Here is a 25,272-nt window from a genome sequence, read left to right as displayed (position 1 = left end):
CATTTTTGCAAAGACTGACAGACACTCAGGATATTGTAAAAAGAAAGGAAAAAATCCATATAGATACAACAACAAAAAAAGGCATATATCCAAAAATAGCTTGTTTTCATCTTTCTTTTTTAGGAAGGATAAGAGATTAGAGTATGATATGCATCATGAGCCACCAGGCTGTCCTATTTAGACACTGTAACAAAAAAAAAGCACTCTTTTTTTTTCTTCTTCTTCTATTCTGTGTTTTTTTTTTTCCCCTCGCAGCCTTTAAATGATTCCATCAATTCAATATTGCCTCCTCTCTACAGGGATCCTGCCAACGCTTCCCCTGATGGTTCAGTCTCACTCTTCCTGATGAATGACTCCAAAACAACAGGCTGTGCGGAAAGAAGGGGGAAGTATAGAGAAATGGCTTTGCTTCCCTTTCCTTACAGATAGAATATTACAATCAAAAAAAGGACATGCGGTTTCTATGACCTGTCGAGATATGTTCCGGTTCACTTACACGAGCGAAAATAATAATTGTGATTGGAGAATACTCTCCTCTTATTGTGTCCGACACACAAAAATGTTGAAATGTAGATATCTGAAGGACATAATGGTATTCAAATATGTTTGTAATGATGTCTCTTGCCCCCTTCAATAAACACGGCTTTGATTGACATCTCTTAGACCTTCAATCTATGCAAGGAGTGATGACTTGTCTGTCTGTAGACAACAGTATTATACCTGCAAGTAGAGTTGCAGTGAAAGCAGCAACAGCAAAAGCAGCTTTGTCCCCAAACTTCCAGCAGCATAGCCCTCTGCAAACGACGGGGCCATTCATCACCCCAACCACCAGTACCCCCACCTATCATCATCATCTTTTGATCTGTCAGTCTGGCTCTGAGGTGTACTCTATCCATGAATAATGGTGATGTGTTGCTCCCAGTGGATGCTCATCATGCATGCCAATGAGCATGCGAGAGCAGAGGAAGAGGGAGATGAAGAGGACGGGGGTGAAAGTGAAGAGGCAGAAGTGTTCACATTGTTTTTGATTTTATAAATGGAAACAATAACGGAGGCACCGCGGTTGGCTTCAGAACAAATATACAGCATTATCCTTGCGATGATACATATTTGTTCATATTCATTTGTGGTTGAACTCATCTCGATCTGCCATGTTTGTCACAGAGAAATGCTCTCAGTATTTTCTGCTGTTTCAGAATGATGGCGGACGACCTCCGCAGCTTAGCTTTAGAGAAGCAGCAAACTTTTACAATGATTTACAAGCTCAACAGAAGAGCACGCTGCTGTTTGGTTCTTGGACTTCATCTCGCACAAAAGGCCATATTCTAAAAGTGTTTCTAGAAACCATCATATTCCCCGACGGAGCCTCGTGTGCATCCTGGCTTTGAACCATCGAGCAGACTGCAGAGCCTTGCTTCATTACACACCATCATGCACATAACGGTCGTAGCATTTTGTTACAGATACGACTTATACGTGAAACACTATTTGGTGTCTTCGCATGTAAAAAAAAACAACAACATCTGTACTCCACTTCGTGCCGGTCTTTGCATCCGTTTGTGTAAAACTCCATTTGTAAGGCTTTTTGTTTATATAGTTGTCTATTTAGATGCAGTGTTGCATCGACTATGGGTTGGTGACAACCAACGAATGTCTAAGATGCCTACAAGGCAGCCAAAATGCTAAATTGGAGTAAAGCAGACTCAGAGCAGTTGACCCAGATGGTCTATTGAGCAAAACACAACTGTCTGAACTCTGTGGAAGGCCAATGTACTCAAAATGTGTTGTATTGCAATATTGACAGCTGTAGATCAGCTTAAAGTTTGAGTAAGTGTTGAGAGCATGACCATACTGTATGTATTTCTTCCTAAAAAAAGATGTAAGTATTAGTCAAGATTGGCAAAATGTAGACATACAAGTATGCCTGATCATTTTTAAGCACACACTTTGTGGGTAAACTTTGCTTTGGTGAGGTTATTTTTTAATTAAAATAAATTGAAGGTTGGTCATTGGGTGAAATGTGAATTCTATCTACCAATCTGGTTTATAGATAGCCTAATGACTATCACCCTAAAAGCGTTCAGTTTAATTTCCTGTCACAGCCTTTGCTAATATAGCTTGTGGAAATTAAACTCAGGTCCCAAATAGTTTCCTAGCAACCCATTTCTTGGGAAATGATTTATATATATGTTGTTTTTTTTTTTAGTGGGAAATAACCTCCAGAACTTGCTATTTAATAATGTGCACGATCTGATGTCACTTGGCTAAAAAAAAAATAAAGTAAGTAACTTTGTACTAGTGTGCTTTGTGTGTATAATTACTGCTGTTGCTGACATCCCATTTCACTACTTGTAATGCGAGTGCACAGCAGCTTCAAAGTCACCATGCTGCGAGGTATCAACCACTCACCACTAATACCTAAAAGGAGCAAACCTTCCTGCTGGAGAGAGAAACTGATTTGAACACAGCCACGACGGTAAAGCCAAGTTTATTTCCCATTATTTGTACAATAGAAAGTAACTAAAATGTTTCCGTCTGAAATAACCCTTTTTCTTTCACAGGCTGTGACACTGAAGCAGGTAATGTACTGTGGCTGCTGCTTCTAGCAATGCTGATGTCAACTGAAGTGCATGTACTTTTCACCAACCCTTGGGTGTGAGTGGGATCTGGCTCGTGTTGGAGGAGCACTTTCTTCCCGCTACTGCCATACAGGAGCTCTTTTGAACACATGACAGGAAAAACAGAAAACAAAGAAAACAAAACAAACAAAAAGAGTTGACTGAATTGTCTGGCACCGGGCCGAGAGGATTTCCCATCTTCTCAGTTTTTATAAAACCAGCCAGGCCCAACACATTTTTTTTTTCAAAGTACTGTAAGTGTGATGTCAGATTTCCGTCAGACAGAGTTGCATTTAAACACTAGACCGAGCGCATTGATGTGTCTAAGAGTGTGTATCGTTCAATTACAAGTGAGCAGCCTTCTTTGCATAACTGCGTACCGTCCCAGGCCCCTCGTGTGGGATAAACACACGACGTCAGATTTAGACAATAAAACATACTTACGAGCCAATTATATTATTATTATTATTATTTCAAAAGCGCCGATATTAACTGCCCCTCACATGATGAAGTTCTTGCATACAAATTCAACAACCAAGAGTTTTACAGCCGGCTGTGATTAAGACACAAAACATAGGGAAGCTATAGACTATAGAGTTAAGCAGAAGTTCTGCTCGGCGAGCGCTGGAGGCCCAACAGGTTAACGCTGAAGTTGAGTTCTGCTCAAGCTAATCAACATGACTTTTGACAATTTGGAGCAGAAACCAAGGGATGACCGTGAGCAAGGACTTCTTGCGGTATTTAATACATGCGTGTGTGAAGTTGTATAATTTCTTCATGAGCAGGCTTTATCGCACTCGTAATTTAGAGAATGAATACGATGCCATATGTTCGTCCATCATGGGTGGCAGTGATGAACGGTACATACTCTTCCATCACTAGGAATTAAGGCAAATGAATGGACACAATCTATCCTTGTAAATAAATTAAAACAACTATAAATTAACAATTTATACTTGACTGGTGGCGTATAAATAATTCAAGTGATGTTGGAGAAGTTACCGAAAGGAAGTTTGACAAATATTTGAAATATTTGTAGCAGTCAGTAGGGATTTTAATTAGCCTTTGGTTTCAACCTGACTGATGTTAAAGAAAATACAGTGTTGGATTGTGGGTGTCCAGCTGCACCAAAAAATAATCCTTATTATTTTGATCAGAGGATAAATTATTCAATAACGTTGGTTTTGGTCAAAATATGTTCTGTGCATCAATTGTGGTCCAGTTTGGGATTGAAGTACTTTAAGAAGTAGAAACGCCAACGCAACTTAATTCTCATGTTCAACTGACCACCGTTTTTGTGTGTGTGTGTGTGTGTGTGTGTGTGTGTGTGTGTGTGTGTGTGTGTGTGTGTGTGTGTGTGTGTGTGTGTGTGTGTGTGTGTGCGTTTTGTACAAGTACATGAAACAATGTGGGTCAAATTGACCCGCTTGTCAAGAAAGTTCAGTGAAGAAAATAAACAAAAACTAAACTAAATGACAACCAGCATTTGAGACGACTCAAAAGTGGAAATGTGTCAAATTGATGCATTACATACAGTAAAGTGTGGGGGGGGGGTGTTACCTGAGCTCTATGTCCTGGGGGAAGCATTTATGATAGTGCTAGGCTACTTCAGGTGTTTGGGGTCAACAAATAAAGGATAACGACCGAGCAGCTCATACTTAAACTTGAATTTGAGAGTCGGAGACCGTATTTGGGATGTTAACAGCTTCGGAGATTTTGAGAACTTTTTATCCTGATTTCTTTGTACCATTTCGAGAAAAGAGCGCAAGGCCGAACAGAAGTGCTTCAAACTGCATTCTCCTTGAAGAAAATGTAATTTGTCTCTAAAACTTGTCATGACCCTGTCACTCACGTTATATTTTTCTTATTTTTGCCTTCCCAGCCAACACACACACACACACACACACACACACACACACACACACACACACACACACACACACACACACACACACACACACACACACACACACACACACACACACTAAATCTCAAATAAAGAACAAAATAAAACAGTGCTGGAACTGATGGCGCCAGATATTGTAAGATACGCATGTCTACTTTATAAATGTGTACATTTCTGCAGAATTCTGTCCCCTATGTGGTCTCCAACTATTCAGCTGTTATCCCTCATTTCTCACTTCTATCAGAAGCAGCTAGCAAGATATTTCATCCTGACATTTGTTTTTCCCTAGACCACAAGTCCACTGGCTTCTCAATTTGAGTTCAATGTCAGCTAAAGCTCTGGTGCCTTTATTTTCTTCTTTTCATCTCCCTTATCTGCAGTCACTCCCTTATCAGTGCTGAGTGTGTGTTAACAGTGTCTCATAACCAGTGGATGTCAACAGCAGGCTGCCTCAGTCAACGTATTCCTGGTGGTCTCACGGCGCCCACTATAAGATAACCCCGCTCAATTTTCTGTTTTTGTTCAGCGGTGCCGTTCTGCTTGTTTATGTGTTCATGTGGGCTTTTGGGAGAGTCTGTATGTTTATGCATGTGTTTGTCTTTGTCGATATAAAAGTCTCCCATCCCATTTTTACTCGCTACTTCCTGTCTATGGACCGTAATGCTTTCACAGTGGTGTGGAAAGCATAGCAGTTTATATCAAGCAGACTTTACCATAAAGTGCCCATCATTGTAAACACACCCCCCCCAAAAAAAAATAGTATGATAACAAAATAATTATATTTCGTTGTACATTTTTTCATCAAGTATAATCGTCTCCAAAAGGACAATTATATTCTATGTGTGCGTTCACATCTAATTAAGTTAAGATTATGGAACAGTAAGCATCTAAAAAGGATTTTGTTGAAGTGTCCACTCCAGACATAATGCAATCTATCTGCAGCTCCCTCCTCCATTTTCTGCAACTCTCATTCTCTGGCTTCCCCTGAGACCTCATTGGTGAGAAATGCACTCGTATGGATCCAGAGAGGTAAAATACACTGCCATTTCCTTTTTAATGGACATGTACTCAGTGTTCTTATTAAGGGTCCATTAAGGTGACAGGAGAGCACCAGTAGGCAGGCAAAACACACACAAAAAAAAAAAAAAAACGGAGACAGAATTAACAAGCTATTCGCTGCCAGCGGTTCTTACATAACAAATAGATAATTATAGATATGAACACCAACAGAAAAAGACAATTAATTCAGTATTTGTTTTTTTTTTTATGTTAAAATGTAGTGACATTCAAAGCTTTTCAGGTTCTTTCCAAATCTATTCATCACTTAGAGGAACTGAATTTGTAATACTCAAAATATAAATTGATACATTTTTGCTTTAATGGCATATTCATTCACCCGTGAGTGCCAAAGTAATAACTGCAGGGTATATGATGCCTGCTGTGTGGGGTGAACCCATATTGGGAAGCACTGAATATCTCAGTCTATTTCCAAAATGACTTTTTATAGCACTATCATAGATCAAGTTAATAAGTCAGAATATAACTGAAAGTGAAACTCTCCTCTACAATTATTTGAGCAGCTGAAACTTCTGGCATCTCTCTGCTAAGCTTGTTGACAGAAACTCTACTTATGAAATGTTTCATGAAATATATGACCTTTCATTTTAGTTTGATTGGTGAAAAGATGTTTACTTAAAAATAACAATAAAAATCAAAGAATAACGAAAAAAAAAAAAAAGTTTTTTTTTTCCAGTGGAATTATTTTCAATTTAAAGGAACTTCTGAAGAACTACAATATCAATACATGTAGGTTACATGTTAAAACGTCTTAAAAATAATTGAGTACATGACAGAAACGGAAGTTCACAGAAGCTCAGGTTTCTAAAAATGTATTGCTCCATATCCTCAGAAAGATCTGACATAATGATGCCTGTATACCTCCATAGAAAATGATACCCAGACCAGGAAGGGCAACAGTTGTTCTGTCAGCAGAAAATACTCCGGAGGTCTCGCTACTCCAAAATGCCAAAGGAAGAAGACTTGGCCAGCTTCCATTAATCGCTGATACAGGTTATGGGAATTCCCTGTCAGAAACCGAAACCTTTGACCATGACTCCCTGTCCATAAATAGTACTTGACCCTTATATCTCTTAGGCTCTAGAAATATATTTCTCTCTAACTGAAAGTCAGCGAAACAGAGGCCAACCTTTTCAGGGTTGTTCATCCATGCCCTGTGCCCTGAGGCAGGTGAGGATTCAGCTTGCAAGACAGCTTGGAAGATGGATAACTGTGGTCTGAATCCACTCTCGTACAGTTTATGGGACTGTGGTAGCATCCCTTTCATATCATAACACATTTCAAGATAAACTGCCTGCTTTAGGGGACAAGGTAATAACTTGGAGCTTACAGACATTTCTTTCAAAACTAGTGTGGATTTTTTTTTTTTTTTAAGCCATTCATGCTGCCCAGAGGATGAATCCTAACAATCCTTGTTCGGTACTTTGGTTTATGATCAAACACCAGTCAAACTAAATGGCATGCACATTGGCTTCAGTCAACACTGTAATTATCATTAACATTGTACCTATTAAAAACCAGTAAACTGGTGTTGTTATATGAACATTAGGATACAGGTCAAAGTGCTTAACTAGAATTACAATATATCTATATCTCCTAATCCCAACATCTACAATCTACCACACTCTCTCTCTCAATACACATACGAGATGTATTCAACATATATTAACATAAGTTATTCACATAACTTGAATTGTCATTTTTTTTGTTTCAATTTTATTGTTGTAAAACAGTTATAGTGCCTATTCCTGTCTGCAATCCGCAAATTAGTAATTTCCACTTAAAGCCAGAAGGAACACAAAACAGCAAATTTAATGAAATGACAAGTGTTTTCCCAAAGCGTAAAAGCAAATGATGCAATATTTATTTCCAATTCAATGCCACCTCTTTGACAGGCATCTTTTAACAACAGGGAGTCAGTTATGGACTTTTCCTATTCTTATCTGTCCCGCCTGGCAGCCAAACAGCATTCATATTCACAGAGGCAGATGTAGCCACGAGGGAAATGATGGGAACATTTCTGTAGATCTTTGGACCCTACAAAACCCTGCTGTTTTAATTTAGAGAAAATCTGCAGGAAGAAAAGAAACTGAGAGGACAAGAAATTAAGTTTCTGCAGATTTCCATTTTTCACTACATCTCATTTTATTACTCACTTTCTCACGTCTAGTCTTTGCGCGCACACACACACACACACACACACACACACACACACACACACACACACACACACACACACACACACACACACACACACACACACACACACACACACACACACACACACACACACGTACGTCCTTGTTTTGTCCTCCTCTCCTTCATGGCTTGGGGAGCAAATGAGTGCTGAGAAGATCAATGAGGAGGAAGAGGGGGTTCACTCCAGCTCTGATCCCCTCTGTGATTTATTAAATTTGCCATTGTTTCAATAGAAGCAGTCCAGCGTGGCTCAATGGGAAAGCCTTCTCGGCTCTGCTTCTGGAAGTCTGACAGGTACATGAGAAGAGAGTAAGAGGTTAGACAAGAAGCAAAGAAAAAGACAAAAAGTGTTGGAGAAGACAAGGGGATCCAGATATGAATGGAGACTGGCAAAAAAAAAAAAAAAAAAGGAAATAGATAGAGACTGAGAGAAGTGCCAGGAAAAGATGGGTAGACAATGGACACCTCTGGTGTTAAAGGAAAGAGAAAGGAGATTATGATTGGAATGAGATGCGGATAAGAGAGACAGTAGGAAGAGCAAAGGGTGAAAAAACAGAAACTGGATATATAAAAAAAAAAAAAAAAAAAGAAGATGGAAGGGAGGAAAAGAACAAGAATGGGCTAAAAATGTGCATCAACATAGAGTATAATTACGGGAAAAGAGAAAATAAAAAGAAAAGGGTGACAAAAGAGAAAGTTACAATGAACAAATCATTCAAGGGCAAAGAATGAATAATACTGAGGGACAAACACAGAGAGGGTGAAATGAGGGTGAAACATTTACTGGTGGTTTATAGTGTACTTACAAGCACACTGTGACTGCAGGCTTTCAATATGGCTTCTCTCAATCACATGCAACTGAACAGCAAGTTCAGTTGCTGAAATCTGTTACGTCAGCTGGACATAAAGAGCAGTCGAATCCTCGGTAAAACTGCAAGATTATAATCTTTTTAAAGCACAAACATGAGAACGATAAACCGTTTGACAGGAGATGAGGAAGATGGATACACCAAAAACGGGATAACAGTTCCATCATTGAAGAAAGGCATGTGTGACATTGCATTGTTCTCCTACAGCAACTGCCAAAACAGTACAAGATGAAAATATCCTGACAACTGAAAACTCTGGAGGACTGGAAAACAACACGAGCAGACAGAAACTCCCCCCTCTCTCCGCCCCCTCTTCCTTTGGTCTGCAGGATTTGAACATTTACTGTCTCATGCCTTGTCATCCCAAGCCACTGGAAAGCATGTAATGTCCCGTCTTTAGTCAGACCCTTTCTCTTTCTGCTAGCCGTCGCCCGTACTTGCATATTTTAGCCGTTTGCAAGGCAGCGAGAATAAAGTTCTATCTATAGCTCAGCTCTTGCCATCGGCCGGAATAAAATATGGATGTGTCTCCCCATGCAGTGGGAGCTGAACATTGCAGGGGAAGTTCTGACCTCCAGCTGCTCTGGACAGACGGGAGATACCAATTAAATAAACACACAAAAAAAAAAAAAAAAACAAGACCAGAACAAAATGAGACGTACGAGAATATTCTAAAATACGTCTCGTTTTGACACTGTGATTCAAAAAAACTGTTTGGGTGTGTTATTCTGTGTTTAAATGTTTAATAAGTAACAATGCCACAGTGGTGTGCAGCCTATTCCTGGCAGGAAACACCTGGTAACACCTTCTGTAAAGTATGCAAGAAATATTGTGCTCACGAAGAGCAGAAGACAAGATTCAGACACGCAAAATGAAAAATCACTCCTCAACTACTCCAATGAAAAAATGTTGAACTTTTCTTTTCTTTTTTTTTCAGCTACTAATCAACCCTTTGCGAATGCGTTGTCGACCACGGTTCATGTCTCATCTCACTGAAACTGAATCTATCTGTCTGTGTTATATAAATGAATTCACTCGCACAGACCAATCATCTCTCAACCAATCACTGTAGACACAGTGAGTAAATACATATATGGAGTAACAGAGTGAGCCTCACTCTCCCTCTTACCTTTAAAGACGTCTTTGTTCCTAACTATAGGTGTCTGAAAGGCCCACCGGGAGATAAAAATCCATCAGCAGCTCGGAAACCTTTGTTCCTTTAATACAGCTGGTGTTGCAGTCAGCTGTGTTTAATATACTTTTAGTGAAATTGCATTCTGAAAAGTGCATATTTGGTTTGATGAAGAGAGATATTCCAAGTTCATTTGTGCTGCAAAACATCATCTCAGGTGATTTCATTTATCGTCGTAACTTTTTTAGAATTAGGAACTACTTTCAGGACTAAAACTCTTTGTGAATCGATGTTGTTGCGGTAATCTGAGCGCGCCTGGCGGCATGTTTTCCTACCAGTCACCTTTTGTTAAATTTGACTTTTTGTTATCTTTGCTAGACAAAATGAATTTGTGGTAAATAATATATACATATATATATATATTTTTTTTTTTTAGCTAATCCCTCCCGTCTGTTTGCCTTAATTGCGATGGTTTTAGAGCCGTGCTGTGAATTATGGAGCCCCGGAGTGCAACCTCCTCAGGAGAGGTGACGAAACTGGACTCGGAAGACACATGGGTTTGATTCCTGAGTGAAAACATTGAGCTCTTTGGAAGATATCCTATGATTTCTTTAAACCTCTAGCACCTCATGTAAAGGTTGGTGAAGCGGTGAGGGATTCATTATCACCTGATATATCTCTTTTTAAGCTTTATTTTCAGCTAAGGTTTGAATACTGGCCATTAAAGTCCATAAAGAGAGTGGTGCTGTCCAGGTAGACACATAAAGTGGCAATCCTATTATGTCCAATTTCTGGGATAAAACTACTGAAATTGGAAGTATTAATGTTTGCGTGTGATTTAAGTGCAACATGCTCTTAGATGGTCTGAACTATGGCAGTAACTCTGATTATTATCAAGTCCAAAATCACTTTGGAGCTTCTCAAAAGTCTATTTTAATGGTGCCGTGCACCCTTTCGAAAATGTGTGTGTGTCATTGTCTCAATGATTTTACAGAGACAATGATGGGATGTCGTCATGGTAAAACTATGTTCAACTTCTGACGGACTCCAAAGACAACAATGACTGCTGTGTTACTAAGACATTTCTGGCACATGCAAGAGCGGAAATGAAGCAGAAAAAAACATTATGCAAATATAATTACAATAAGGTGCCAATTTATCACACCCCGAGATAATTCATCACACCCAGAACCAATCCAGTTAATTTAACACGCTGTAAGCTACAGTATTTTCTGTACAATTGAATATTGACCAAAGGCAGGCCGAGCAGAAGCTGCAGCTTTCTCTGAATATGAGCCATAAATGGAGGGCATTCATTTTGCATGGTGGTTCAAACAGAGGTCCATTTTTTAAACTAAATATTTTTCTGCTTTTCAGACTTCATGTTTTTTCCCTTTTCTTCCCTAAAGTAACTTCAATCAGGCGTTCAAAGACAACGTCTGTGCGAACAGTATGAATAAGTAGTTTCATGGCCTTAATGAACTGACAATCTTTGAAATGCTGGGAGCACAAACTCATCGAGGGATATTGACCATCATATGAGGGTAACCCAGACTAAACCACATTTCAAAAGATGCCAACTCATGAGCCTCGTGAAGGTGGCTCATGAGTTGACACCCGATTGACCGACATATTTTTTATTTCACTTTATTAATCCCCGAGGGGAAATGTCTTCGCTACAGCAGGGGGGCTCTCAGGGGGGAGCTGCTGCAGCAGGCTGCCACTAGCGCGGCGCCAGGTAACCTGACCTGAGGTGCATGTTTTTGGATGATGGGAGGAAGCCGGAGAACCCGGAGAGAAGCCACGCAAGCACAGGGAGAACATGCAAACTCCGCACAGAAAGGCCCAGGACCGGATTCGAACCCGGAACCTTTTTGCTGTGAGGTGACAATGCTAACCACTGCACCACCGTGCCGCCCTTTATACATGTGTCTTCAGGATGGGACTTTTAACAAAGATTTTTTTTTTTTTTAATATATATTGATCTGACGTGCTTACAAACTCATTTCTACCAGCGAGTCTTCTTTTATTTTTTTATTTTTTTATCCTACGTATCTCTGTCAAAGGTCTCCTGTTGGATCAGATTACTGAAGTTTCATTTCTAAATTACTTTACGAGGACTTTCTGGCCGAGAGTTACCCTCCTTTATGTAACTCTGCTCCAAACGATCTAACCAGCCGCTGTACCGTGTACAATGGGGTCCACTCATCTTGTACTCCTTTGAATCTTCCCGACAAACACAATACACTACAGATTGTGGAAGCTGTGATTGATGAATCTCACACAAGGTTTTTGTCACACTGACAAGATAGACCACGATTTTATGATTTACTGTTCAAAAATGGTCAATTCAGTCCACATTTATTGGATTTATGATCAAAAATGTAATCTAAAGTAGTTTAACAGAGTATTCACGCTCGATCTGGATCATCCAACAATGTTGGTGTGCATTTGAACATATGCCGTACATGTGCATGTTTAAATCATCACATTCATCTCACTAAATGCCCTTCGTTGTCAACACGCTTTCTGTAGATGGGGGAAAAAGCAGAATGTGAAGTCTTTGCAATTAACTCCCATCTATTTATCACAGGCAAAGATGACAAGGCTGATTCAGTATTAATCAAAACATTACCCTGAGCTAGCTTGCGTGTGCCAAACTGGCAGCAATTCCTCATCAATGATGTCACATTAGCGATCTAAAGCTTGACACTGGATTATTACTCTCCAGTCTTGAGTTCAATTAAGCCTCAGTAAACACTTAATAAGCTTGGTAATGACAGTGGTCCTCTGGATGGCATTACTTTTCTTTTTCTTTTTCTTGGATGCTACTTAATTTCTATTGAGTGAGTAAACCTGCTATAATGAAAGATTTTAATGGCACACAGAGGAGATAATTACTGCTGGAAATCTAAAATAGTCTAAACTTCTGGCGCGGCTGTCCCCGTAGTTATAAACACAAACAAATACACAGAGCTGGGTAACTGGATGATATATCCCTGCCACAACCTTACTAACCCCAAGGGCACTGTGGAAATCCAAGATAAAAACAAAAAGGGATTACCATTGAGTGGCTAAATACAGTAATTATTCTGGTTTGGTTGCTTTATATGGTGAATTAAGACAAACCAATATTATCTGCCAAATGTTTCCCTCCCCTGTGTTTTTGTTATAGAAAAAAATGGGGGAAAATAATATATAAACAGCATGCACATTAACTGTTCTTGGAGTCAGGAGAGAAATGTGATTTTGTTCAGTTTGCAGGGGGGTATTTAAAAATCATCTGTAGCAGTGAGATCTTTGTCAAACTGCATGTTTCCCTTTTGTCTATTTGTAAACTATATTTAGTTACACTTTTACTTCCTCAAAGTTTTAAAATCTAAGTATCGCTCTGCAGATTCTCAGCGGGTTACACGTATTGCCCAAGGCTTTATCTGTGTTTACAATATAAAATAAATACCAAGTAATTGCATTGTACAGTCTTTACAAACAGCATAATTTCACTGAGAGAAAAAAAATGAGGCACAACAGGAAAGCCTCCTTGCATATTGAAATACTTAACTATAGAAAAATCGGAATTCTAGCCTTTACATAGTGAAGAGAAAGCTGAGATTAAGACTTTTTATATTAGTAAATATTTTCTATTTATATATATAAATGTTACCATTGCACATGTTGCTTAATCCAGTGTGCGCTGCAACCAGTAGGATGTCCTTGTTTATGTAGACCTGTCTCCTAGAAATGAAAACAAACAGCAAATATATTTTGAGGGAAACTTAATTGCAACTCAGCCTCACACCATTATTACATATTTACCTGATTACAGTTATTTGAGCTGACTACCATCATTTTGCTTAATTGTTAGAATTATTTCCGCTTACTATATCCGTATGAAAACAGCTGGATGAGACCAACAGAAATGTCATATTTACATTGCAATTTCTACATCGTCTTCCACCGTTTGTGGTTTAACTGCTGCTTTCTAAATGACATCATCTCATTGCAACTTCTACTACTACCGTGGTTTAATGTTACACGAGAGGACAATTAGCTCCACCAACAGTTTACCTAGAGGCGCTTAACTTGTCATTTTCCACCAACCGCATCTAGTGACATTAACATCACGGATTCAATTTCAAAGCCAAACACCAACAGCCAATAAATGGCTCCTCTTCTTCATGAAGTGTATCATTAGGTTTCTAATATAATTGCGACACAAATACAAAGGAAAAAGACAATTAAATCACTAATCACAATTATTTGTATGACAACTAATCATCAATTAAAATGTCATGATCTTGAGAGCCGTAATTGCAACAGGATTATGGCTTATGTTTCCTATTACTATAATGAGAAAATATAGTTTGTTTACATATTAGGTAAGTCCCAAATACATTGGCACTGAATGTATCAGTAATATGTTCACTGACAACATTTTTTTTTTTTTACGCCAAAAGATCAGCTTCTCCAACACAATATCAAGTTGTAATGTCGACGGCATTGATGAATATTTCTGGTTCAATCAAGCACTCACAACACTTGATTAAGTTCAGGGAAATATTGCGGTCTGATTTAATTGTAATTGAAAAAGTAACTTGGGACACAAAATGTTCGACGTGTTTACAATCTTGACTACAGTCTTTTCCTAACCTGAAACAAATTGCTTCTGTTATATAATCATGAGAGTCATGTCCTTTGTGTTACCACTATCTGCCCAAATCACCTCCTGGCGACTGATGCACTTCATAAATGTGATGCTTTATTCATTCAAAACATTACATTGTACTCTGAACATAATCCAGCCAGTGATTATTTCCCACCTGAAGGCAGTTGGGAAAACAGCTTTGTTGTATTCTAGTGTTTAGTTAATGACTTCATTATAAGTGCAAGAGACTGCAGTGACCTTCAGTCCACTGTGGCTATTGTGCTAAGTTATTGTATAGAGCATTAAGTTAATTTTGTTCGTTCACTTATTAAATTAATTTAGAGAATAAGGTGACCTTGAATGTTGCTGTCTCTATCACTTCTTGTAAATAAGTTGGAAGCACTGCAATCAGCAGAAGGAAAAAAAAAAGATCATTATTGTCACGGATGAACTCAGGCACCCGAGTGCACTATGCTGCTAACCTCTCTTTAGGAGGGTCTATTTGATAGGACTGACGAGAGTCATTCAACATGAAAATTGGATGTATTGCTTCTTCTCATTGTGAGGATCAGTTCAATGGTCCCAGCCAAGATGCCCTCAGCAGAGCAATGGTGCGCATTGATAGTAGTTGTTTAACTCTGAGGCCTTGTATTGTGTTTCATTGTGAGAAAATAATGTCCTCTGAATCAAGCTATTCATCTCAGTCTCTCCGCATTCTGTGGACACTTAAATACAAGTGACTTGTTGGGTCACAAAAAAAAAAAAAAAAAAAAGGCTGAGATTTAAAATAGGAAAAAAAAAAAAAGATAGATAAAGGCAATAAACTAAATGTTAATCAATCCATAAATTAGACACATAGTGCTGTCAGGACCCAATGAAAGAATGCCAGCCAGGAGGGAATTATGTATGCTTTTATGGTTGACAGTAATGAACCACAGTACAATCTCATTGCCTTTTGTCCTCCAGACAGATGCATCGAGCTGCGGCCTGATGCCATTTCATCCGAGAGGGAGGATATTGTTGTCCATCCAAAACAATGCATTAGCAGCATTAGCTGTCCATCACCCTCCGCCAATAGCTCCGGTCTCTGCCGTTGTGGCTCCAGTCCACAAAACGAGAACACTGAATGTAAAGTCTCTGATGATATGGTCTGCTGGTCCCGAGACAATCTCTCAACCTAAATCTGCATTTGTGGATAATTAATAATTTATCAGGCCAGTTTTTATAGCTCATCTTGATGACGACTCTGGACTATATGAAGCAAATTTCATTAAGTACTTTTAATGGCGAGTCTTTAATTATTTATTTTCTATGCAACAACCAGAATTTGAAGGACTGCTTTAGTCTAAGATTTGAGCTTATATCAAGAATTTTGTTATATGATGTGGTTGTGATGGACAATATGGTAAAATAAAAGCAATATGACCACATTGTATTTGAGTGACTTTGCACTGGTGGGACAAGGTCTTCGTTTTACAAGTCCCAAGTAGTCCAAGGTCAAGTCCAGAGCTGAGACAACAAGCCCAGAGTAAAGGCCGAAGTCAAAATAAACTTTCCAAATTCAAGTCCACCCCTTCAACGCCCATATAAAGTAGATCAGGCTACAGATACAGATTTCTGCTGTACATTAGAAACTGAGGAAAGGTATGTTTGAAGGGTTTTGGCGTTAGGTGGTCTGATGGTGATAAATGTGCCCTCAGTGCTCGACACAGAACAAGATTTCCAGCTGCTACAAAGGTTTTCATTGGATGATTTACACTGGCCGTGATGCCCAATGCACTCCCAAAGCTGTGGGAATCCTGCTGAAAAGTGAAACCGGCAGGCCTCATTTGTTAGGCTGTCTGTGTAACAAAAGCTAATGCCATGCACAACCCCGCCAGCCATAGTCATAATCCCTGGAGAAAATACTAGTTGAATGTGGTTACCTGTCAGCAGATAACAGGATGACTGGTATTTGCAGACTTTCCGGATGCCAGGCGGCATAGAACAGATGGAACGAGAGTTAATCGCCCCTGAATTCAAATATTGCTGCTTTATACAGAGTACAGATGGGAAGGCAGAGACATCAAATTAAATCCGTTCTGTGCAATCGTTTGGAAAATGCCAGATTTTATATGGTAAATTGAAAGATATGTCAAGAAAAGTATTGGGACAAAAGAAAAAAAAAAAAAACCTGACCATCCGACCACTTTATTAAAAAAGTGTAATACTCTGCATTACATGTCATATTGCCTACATCGCATACAATCTGGCCCCACAACTTGTGAGGATGTTAATAAATGAAGTGAGAGTTCATATCCAACGTTTTAGCATTCCTAACCTCCTAATCTGAACATTAACCCTGGAAGCCATTTAATTCAGAGTCTGTATTTAACAGGTCGGGACCTCAAAACGTACCTGGTATTTTAAATATTTGACAATCCAGCCTTTTAATCATTTTGTTTGTGAATGAAACTATTCAAGTTAGTAGGCTGCAGCTATTAATTCAAAGTGGCGGATGAATATTTTCTGCGGTTCGTCTCCATTTCTGGCTTCGTCATGGGTTGTTGTGACCATTGTTATGCTGCCTTCTCAATCAACAAAAAGTACAGAGGCAATTAAATCCTTGAGTGTTAGGGGTTTATTTAATATGGCAATAATTTGCCGAGTGGTGCATGACAACAATGACTCTGTACTTTGTCTTGCAGATCAAGTAAATAAGTCATGACTTTCTTGTTACTTGCAAAATCACTGACATTGTCCCTCTTTGGCGAGATCCTAAAATTAGATGAAAACCATTTTATGATTTTCACAGTTAAATTATACTGTGTTTGCATGGTTGCCAAGTCATGCTGTTTGCTGAGTGACCCCGTTTCACACTGCAAAAACAAACCACCCAAAGTAGGTCTCTGCACAAAGGACTGAACATCAGGCTTTTTTTCTTTTTTTTTCAATAACTGTCCATAAACGTTACAGAATTCAATTTTTTTTTTATGGAGGCACAAACCTCTCAAAACACAGTTCGCTAAATTATTTCAGTTTGTGTGAACTCTTCACAGATCTGTGCAGCACTGGTATCCTCCATGCCCACGAGGATGAAATCTGCCATCAAAAATAAAGATGAAAAAACGGACTTTTATCGTATTGAGGTCGCACTAAGAAATAAGACAACTTTTGCTATACAGTTTCGGATTGCTTAACATTTTAGTTTTGTCATATTGTACGAGTTTGTCTCATTCAATTTGTATTGCAAATTCACACATATTACCAATTAAAATGTCCATAGACTTACAATTTTAATGCAATTAGAATAGAGTCTGTAACAAGCTTTACTAATGAGGCTTATCAATAATATTTCCTCCTGCTACGATTTTGATGCGTAGTTATAAACCTGCAGATATTCTGGTTGTTGCTTACAGCTGTTCTCTCCCCTGAACTACCTGAGCTATCATGCAGCATGAGCGTGGATATAAACATATTTTAATTGAGAGAGCTGCTGTGCACATTAACCTCATTACTTATTCTGAATTATTAATTTTCTCTGACATGGTGACAGAATCGGTCCGGATCCGACGCTAATTGACCTGCACTTTTCTACACTCCAGACAGGGAGGCTGACTCGCAGTTTCCAGACTAGAATCTAATTATTTGGTACGTAGTGTCTAAAAGAAATGGGAATTATTATTATGAAAAAGAAAAGTAGACAACTGAATCTCACTCCAGCTGGTAGTTGAAAGTTGGCAAAATTGATTGCTTGATACTCGTATCATATTTTGTGAAAACTAGACTGTAAAACGTGTTAATAGTAAATCAGTTGTTAGTCAACAATACACAGATTGTTTTAAGGGCTGAAAAAAATGGTTTCCAGCATAAAAATGACTATTTCTAGATGTTTACATGTTGATGGTATTTGTGTGTTTCTCAGCATTAATAGAAATACATTCAGGGGTTTATTAACTGCTGGTTTTGATGTGGTTGATGTGTGTCTGTGTGTGTGTTTAAGTTCCATCTTGTTGCTTAAAACCCGTTTGCTTGGCTCTCTTCTTAATGGCGTTCATGAGAGAGGCTCGGACAGTAAGAGCCTTGACCTCGATCTGCTCTGGCTTATTTCTCGTTCTTCTCGCTCATGTCTAATCCCAATATTCTGCTTTTCCACTCACGACATGAAATGAAGTTCTCGTCACCTCGTTGCATAATTTTCAGAATCCCTTTTAAATAAGGGCTGCTTCATTTGAAATTGAGTGTTTCAACTGTTGTGTGGCGAGATCAAAGAGCAGCTTCAAATTTTACGGGAGTGCTCGGTAAAAGAAAGGATGAAATAGCAGGTCAGCAGAGAACAGGGTTGATAAATATAGCTACGTCCTAATTCATAATGGGGGAAAACTAATAAAAGTGTAATATTTTGATGAGCAAATAGCTTTTTATTTTTGCAGCTAAAACATTTAATTCACCTATAAGACATTAATAAATATGGCATGCCACTGCATTAAGTGAGCTGATTACTCGTGTAGTGAATCTGTTTGTAAATTTGATGAAGTAAATCCAAGACATTCAACGAGCGAGATTGAGAGAGAAAGAAACGCAATCTTTAAGAGTGAACATTAAATATCTAAACCTTAAGTCAAGACTGAACTGTATTTTTGATTTTGAGTCACTATCAGCTGCAGTCATAAGGTTTGTTCAAAAATGAATACAAAATAATATATATACTATTCTATTATTTTATTCATTTTTATCCACTGTTCAACTAATTTGTGAATGCTAATACAACGGAACAGCAAACAATCAAGTTGAAAAGGCTTCCCATACACCTTCCAGCTAAAACATACACTAGCACTGTACATAAAAGTGGTATAATGTAAACCTGAGAACGGGGATCATTGGCTCTTCAAGACAGGATCCTCTGAGTGGAGGTGCAAATATTACAAAACGTAAGGTCTGTTATGAGTCTTTGGTTTTTCAATAATTAGAAGGATGTTTCTTCTTCTGTGGAAATGTAAAACAAATTTATGGGACAACATTAACTAAGACTTAGGGCAGATTCTGAGTCTCCTCGATCAAGTATATCAGTCGGTATTTCTGTTAAAGACATCAGACGGTCTTCTAAGGTTTCTTCTCGTAGACTTAATGAGCTCCACTATTTCCACCACAAAAACAATTTAAAATTAGAATTATATTTTCCTGTTTTTCAGCACAAGTGTGAAGAGTCTGCCTCCAACAGCTTGTGCAAATACAGTTGTGTTAAGTGATAAATACTGTGGGAGCAAGAGGGCATTCCCACAAACTTATGCATAATTCAGTACGACATGAATAACCAGGGTAGCCTCCAACTCAGTCAGCACCCTTCAATTATTAAAGTCCAACTTGGCAGAGGAGCACCTGGGGTTCAACAGGATATGATATCAACAAATGCTTCTACATAGCCTGAGATTACACTGTTTTAACATCCTTACTGCAGACAATTTTCAAGAGTCAGTACTTTTGTTGCTAATGGCAAGATGGTTTTTTTTTCCTTGCTTGAAGTGGAGACCCCTTACTGTGTTTAGCAAAGGTCAACAGGCCACCTACTGACACACCTTAGCATCTAATTGACTCAACCGACGGCCCCTGTCACTTGACCCTTGTGCATTACATTAAATTAAAATGACACTGCATTGCATTAGTGTTCGACTTGCAGAGTCGACGGCTATTGCAGGAGAGCAGAGGAAGGAGCGGTGTGCATGCAGGAGTGTGGTTTCCCTGCTGGTAACGTTTCAGAGGGAAACAGGAGTTAAAATTCGGACTCACAGAATACTGACTTTGTTATTAAACACCGCAAATGTGCCGTGACTCTTACAAAACTGCTTATTGTTGACAAAATATAAGCAGTACACGTTGTGCTGCGAAGGACATGGGTGGGCTGGCCTGAGCCAAAGTGAGCTGTTCAGACTGGCGGAGGACCTGGCAAACGAGAGCCTCCACGGATGTACAAAACACACACACAGGAGCAGCACAGCGGCCACTGAGCGCAACAGATTTTCTATGACACCTCCGATGTTTTGTTTTTTTATGCTGCTTGAGGCTGCATGACAAAGAAAACCAACATCATGCAGGGAATTTTACGGCTATCACATAATTAATAAAAATGTTATGCATGCGAAATCCATATTTCCGCAAGCAACTTACCTTGTTTTTCAAAATTATGCTTAATATCGTCGTCCTTGCACATCATGTCCGTGTGTCCTCCGATGCCAACGTTAACTCCGTAGTCATCCAGGACCTTCCCATCATTCATCTTGTGGAGCTGGTTGGGGGTGGAGTTAAGCGAGTGCCCAACTTGGTCGTCCTCATCACAGTCGTAATCGTCAAGAATCGGGGTCTCGCGAATGGGCATCCCGATGCCGGAGCTGCTGTGCTGGTGGGTTCCTCGGGAGCCCCGGTAGCTGTCGCGGCCCTGCGGTCCGAGCAGAACCGATGGGATGTAGTGGATCTCGTGGGTGGCCTCGGTGCTGGCGCTCTTTTGGGGGATACGGCGACGCTTGCACCATCGGTGGCGGGTATACAGCACGAGGGTGAAGAGGAGAATCAGGAGGAGGAGGGCGATGAGGCCTCCCTGAAGAAAAGCAAAAGAAAAGAGACGGAGACCGATTGAGAGGAAAGTATACGAGGACAACGTCTCTCAAGGACAAAAACTCTTGCGTTGATATTTCACACTGGGAACAACAATACAAATAGTGAAACAAAAGGAGAACTCTACCTCTTACAGTAACAATTACAATCACCGCCACAGTGGCAGTTCGTTAGGTTGAATGCCAATTAGCACCATTTGCTGGCTATTAAAAGAGGTCTGGCAATCAGCACTTTGACATGAGAGTTCTCAAAGCACCAGGAGGCTGTTAACAGGGTACTAACGAGACCAGCTCATTTGTGCCTCAACTATACAAGTGCAGTGGTCAAAACACTCCAAACGATTCATTACATACAAAAGAAAAAAACCTTGAAAATAATGAGAACCCTGCATCATTGTGGAGAATGGGCAAGTAGGCAAAAAAATATAACAACCATGTGTCACACACATATAACACAATATAATTCCAATTTATAGCAGTGTTAGGAATGATGATTCGATGACTTCAAAGTCTTCATGAAGTTTTTATGTCATATCTTGTGAGTCTTTACACGAGACAAAGGAAGTCGATGAGGATCAAACGTATTTGTGGGTTTATCCAGGAAAAGAGGAAAGAAGAATGAAACAGCACGGCCCTGAAGCAAGTAGATAGGAAGGATACAGACAAACATTCATTACCACACACACATAAAAGGACTTTCACACATTATGGAATTAGTTTTCAGCACATCACAGATTTTAGATTGGTGCTTTGTTAGCAGCTTGCTAACATCTGAATGTGTAGCCACACATACAGCTGCACATAGAATTCATAATATCATAAACTAAAAGCAGAAAAATGACCACACAGTTGAGTCTGCACTTCTTAATACTAATCTAATCATCATATGATTTGCAAATGATGCAACACCGTTATACTGCGTCAGTGTTCCTGTTATTGTTTCCAGTCCTTATGTAAAGTCTCACTAACACATACACACAGGCAGAAATGATTTGATTTGTAGCATCGCTGCATATGGACTCCGATCTTCGGAGTGTCACACACATCGATGCGCCGCGCTTGTTAGCCCATTTTACCCTCTCTTTCTTCCCAAAGCCCTTATAAATTCACCAAGGAGCGTCACAAATCTCTGCGGTTCATTCAATATCTGACCATCACAGACACATCAAACACCCTGCCATACATGCAGTGGTTGGATGATAAAGTAAATCTATATGCACAGACAGGGTGGTGGAAAGAAAGCGAGGGCATGACTCATTCTTTGATTTTTCACAACGGCATCCAATAGGTGAGACGTGGTATTGGATTCAGCAAGACATAGCAACCTAAGGGTGATGTATATGTAATGTCAGACAGAGAACGCAGAGTCAGCACTTTTGCAAGTACATATTTAACGATGTGGCTATATTCACAAAATTATATGCATGCACAAATTGCCAGAGGGACACACGGGGAAAGGGTGCGCACAAACGGATGCAGGCAGACACACGCACACGCACAAACTACATCACGACAGAAAAATAAATAAAACCCACAAAGAGTTCATTCATCACAACATTTAAAATTCCATCTTCATGAAGAAAAACAAACCCCTTTCAAATTATAACTCATGCACTGCTGGGTGTCCATAAATCAAATATGCTGAGAGGCAAGGCAGCTCAGAGAGGACTAGTGCCACGGACAAACTTGTCCATTAATCTCCAATAGGGTGGCAGCTTTGCAGAAACGCAGTCACACCAACTCGCCCCTTAGCCTGCACTTCTAAATTAGTTCCTCCTGAAGAACAGCAAAAACAGTGTGAAGGCTTGTTTCATTTCAGGAACAGTGATAATGGAGAGATATGGCATGGCTCTGCAGCACAACTAAAAAATGATGACGGAAAATGGAAGTAAAAGGGATAAACTGTCGCCTCTCAAGCATAAGAATGAAATACGATGCCTCTATTCATCTCAGAACTGTTTTAACATGTCACTGGAGAGCAGTAATTGTCCAATTTTTCATGAAAATGTAAAGTAATTACAGCCTTTGCAATTGCAACAAGCCGTGGAAAATATTTCAGATTTTTAAAAACATAATTACCCCACATTTAAATTCAAAACTGCAGACTGATTATGCAAGTCAAATTAGAAAATGTCTAAAACCTTGAAGTAGAACTGCTGTCCTAATAAGCAATGCGGTATATACCACAAGTCAGCTTTTGTCTTTTTATATCTCTGTTATCTTAACTCTGTCTCTGTTACATCAGTGCCCTTAAGAGCTTATCTTTCATGTCTTCTACCTTCCTAATTCATTTCTCTCAAATTTCCTTTCCCCGTATCATATCTCAGTGTTTTCCTGGAGACTTCCCACTGTTCTCACTTTTTGTTCTCCCTCGCTCTCGATTACCGTGTGTCGCTCAGTCTCCATTCCCCTTCATGTTTGATCACGTCTTTCTTCCACTCCTCAGTGCAACAGCCATATAAATTCACAGTGGCAGAAGTAGCCATGAGGGAAAATGGGTTTTCTGTTCATCTTCAGACCTTACAAATCCCTGCAGCTTTAGTCCTCAGTGACTTTACGGGGAGGAGAGTGGCTGGAAGCTCCATAATTCCACTCTCTTGTCTAGTATTGGTTTACTGCAGTCCATGATTATGTTTCCTTACTTTGCATTCCTGTTCCTCCATAATGCTTACATGTCCTACATGATTTTAAATTAGTCTATTTCATTCTCTCGTTTTGATTTTCCTTTCTGAACCCTCTTCCATTAACTTCCCATTAGTCTTCTTGCTGTTGTCCATGGTTTTTATCTTCCCCTAACCCCCCATTCGCCTTTTCCCCTTTTCCCCCTTTCCTCTACGCGACCTAGATCATGTTCCTTTCCTTCCTTTCACACTCCCCTGCCAAGCTTGCTTTCCACCGTTTCTTCCCCCCTCACTTACTCCTCATCCTCATTCGTTTACAGATTGAATGGAATATGGATACAAACACCAGCACTGAATTATTGAACAATTTTGCAAACCATTTTTGCCAGTCAACGTATTACCAGGAAAACACTGAGACTCAACTATTACACTGGTTTCACCATTACAGTTATCTTTATACTGCAAAAGGAGAAGGACAGGAGCAGATTAGCATATTATTTAGTCGTTATATAGCAATAACAATCAATGACAGCCAGAATGTATCTAAAAGGGGTGGAAAGTCACAAAGGTCTGACTCACACAGAAGAGTTTTAGAGTTTACAAAATTATGAAATCAGGCTGCCACTGGGGAAGTTTTACAGAACAAATAGGATGTGTTTAGAGGGCTGGCTGAGACAAACTGCTGTGCAATTAAAATGGCTTCAATTTGTTCATTCTGGCTTCTTCTTTTTTTTTCTTTTTTCTCTTTAAAACATGAATAGGATTTTAGATGCTCCCATAAATTGCCCTTTAAAACAGCATGTTAAGGTATAACTTCAATTCCTCATCATGCAAGTTTTCATTTTTTTGTGTTATATTGAAAGCATACAGAACTACATATGGTCAACAGTCATTGTCTACATGCACACTTGAATATGGAGATGGTAGACTTTATACTTTAAGTAGGAGAAAGAAAAACCTCATTAGACTTGATCATTAAGCTTGATTGAAGCAAGTGCAAATGAAAGATATTTAATCATTGATTAATTGCAGATAGCCCCCAGAGTGAGCTAATGAAAGAGGCAGCGATATGCACAGTTGGGGTTTTGGTAGGCATTCAAATAAGCCATATATTGCTGGTTTTTGTTTAATTTCACCTGTCAGTCTCTTTAACAGTGATGACAGAAACTATATCCATATAAAGAGGAAATATAATTATTTGCATCAGCTATTTCCGGTGCAATTTCCTGCTGAGCCCTCGTCTTTTCTTATAGCATCAGTACAGTGTGATAGCCACCTTTATATTTCCTGAGAGACATTGGTGTCGAATCAGCTATATAGTTGTCTTATATGTTGTACTATGTGCTCATTGTGTTGGAGCTACTTTTTTGACAGTTTGGCTATCTTGCAAAATGTACACGTCCACGTTTACTTTATGTTTGTGCATGTCGGTCAGATTTACACATTTAAGCATGCAGATAACTACCAGAAATTGTAGCAACATCTTGAGTGTATTTGTGTAGGTGTTTCACTGTTATTTTCTCTCCGCATATTTATTTCTGCTGTTGTATCTAATCTCTGATTTGGATATCATTGCTTCTTTTGAGGACAGAAATAGCACTGTCACCATGTTTCTCTC

At 39.3% G+C, this 25,272-nt stretch overlaps 1 protein-coding gene across 1 annotated transcript in view; it reads right to left on the bottom strand.

Annotated features, from left to right (window-relative positions):
- The window catches only part of LOC138630742 (astrotactin-2-like), a 231,177-nt gene that overhangs the window by 141,586 nt on the left and 64,319 nt on the right, over window positions 1-25,272 (bottom strand). The window contains exon 3 of the mRNA XM_069715244.1: window positions 20,591-21,017. Coding sequence (XP_069571345.1) covers window positions 20,591-21,017 — 427 coding nt within the window. The remainder of the gene's footprint in view (window positions 1-20,590; window positions 21,018-25,272) is intronic.

The sequence above is a fragment of the Brachyistius frenatus genome, unplaced genomic scaffold (genome assembly GCF_029030835.1).
Source record: "Brachyistius frenatus isolate BFR_SWC_R1_liver_20210118 unplaced genomic scaffold, ASM2903083v1 Contig_140, whole genome shotgun sequence".
NCBI lineage: Eukaryota > Metazoa > Chordata > Actinopteri > Embiotocidae > Brachyistius > Brachyistius frenatus.
This window is presented reverse-complemented; position numbering and strand designations above follow the sequence as displayed.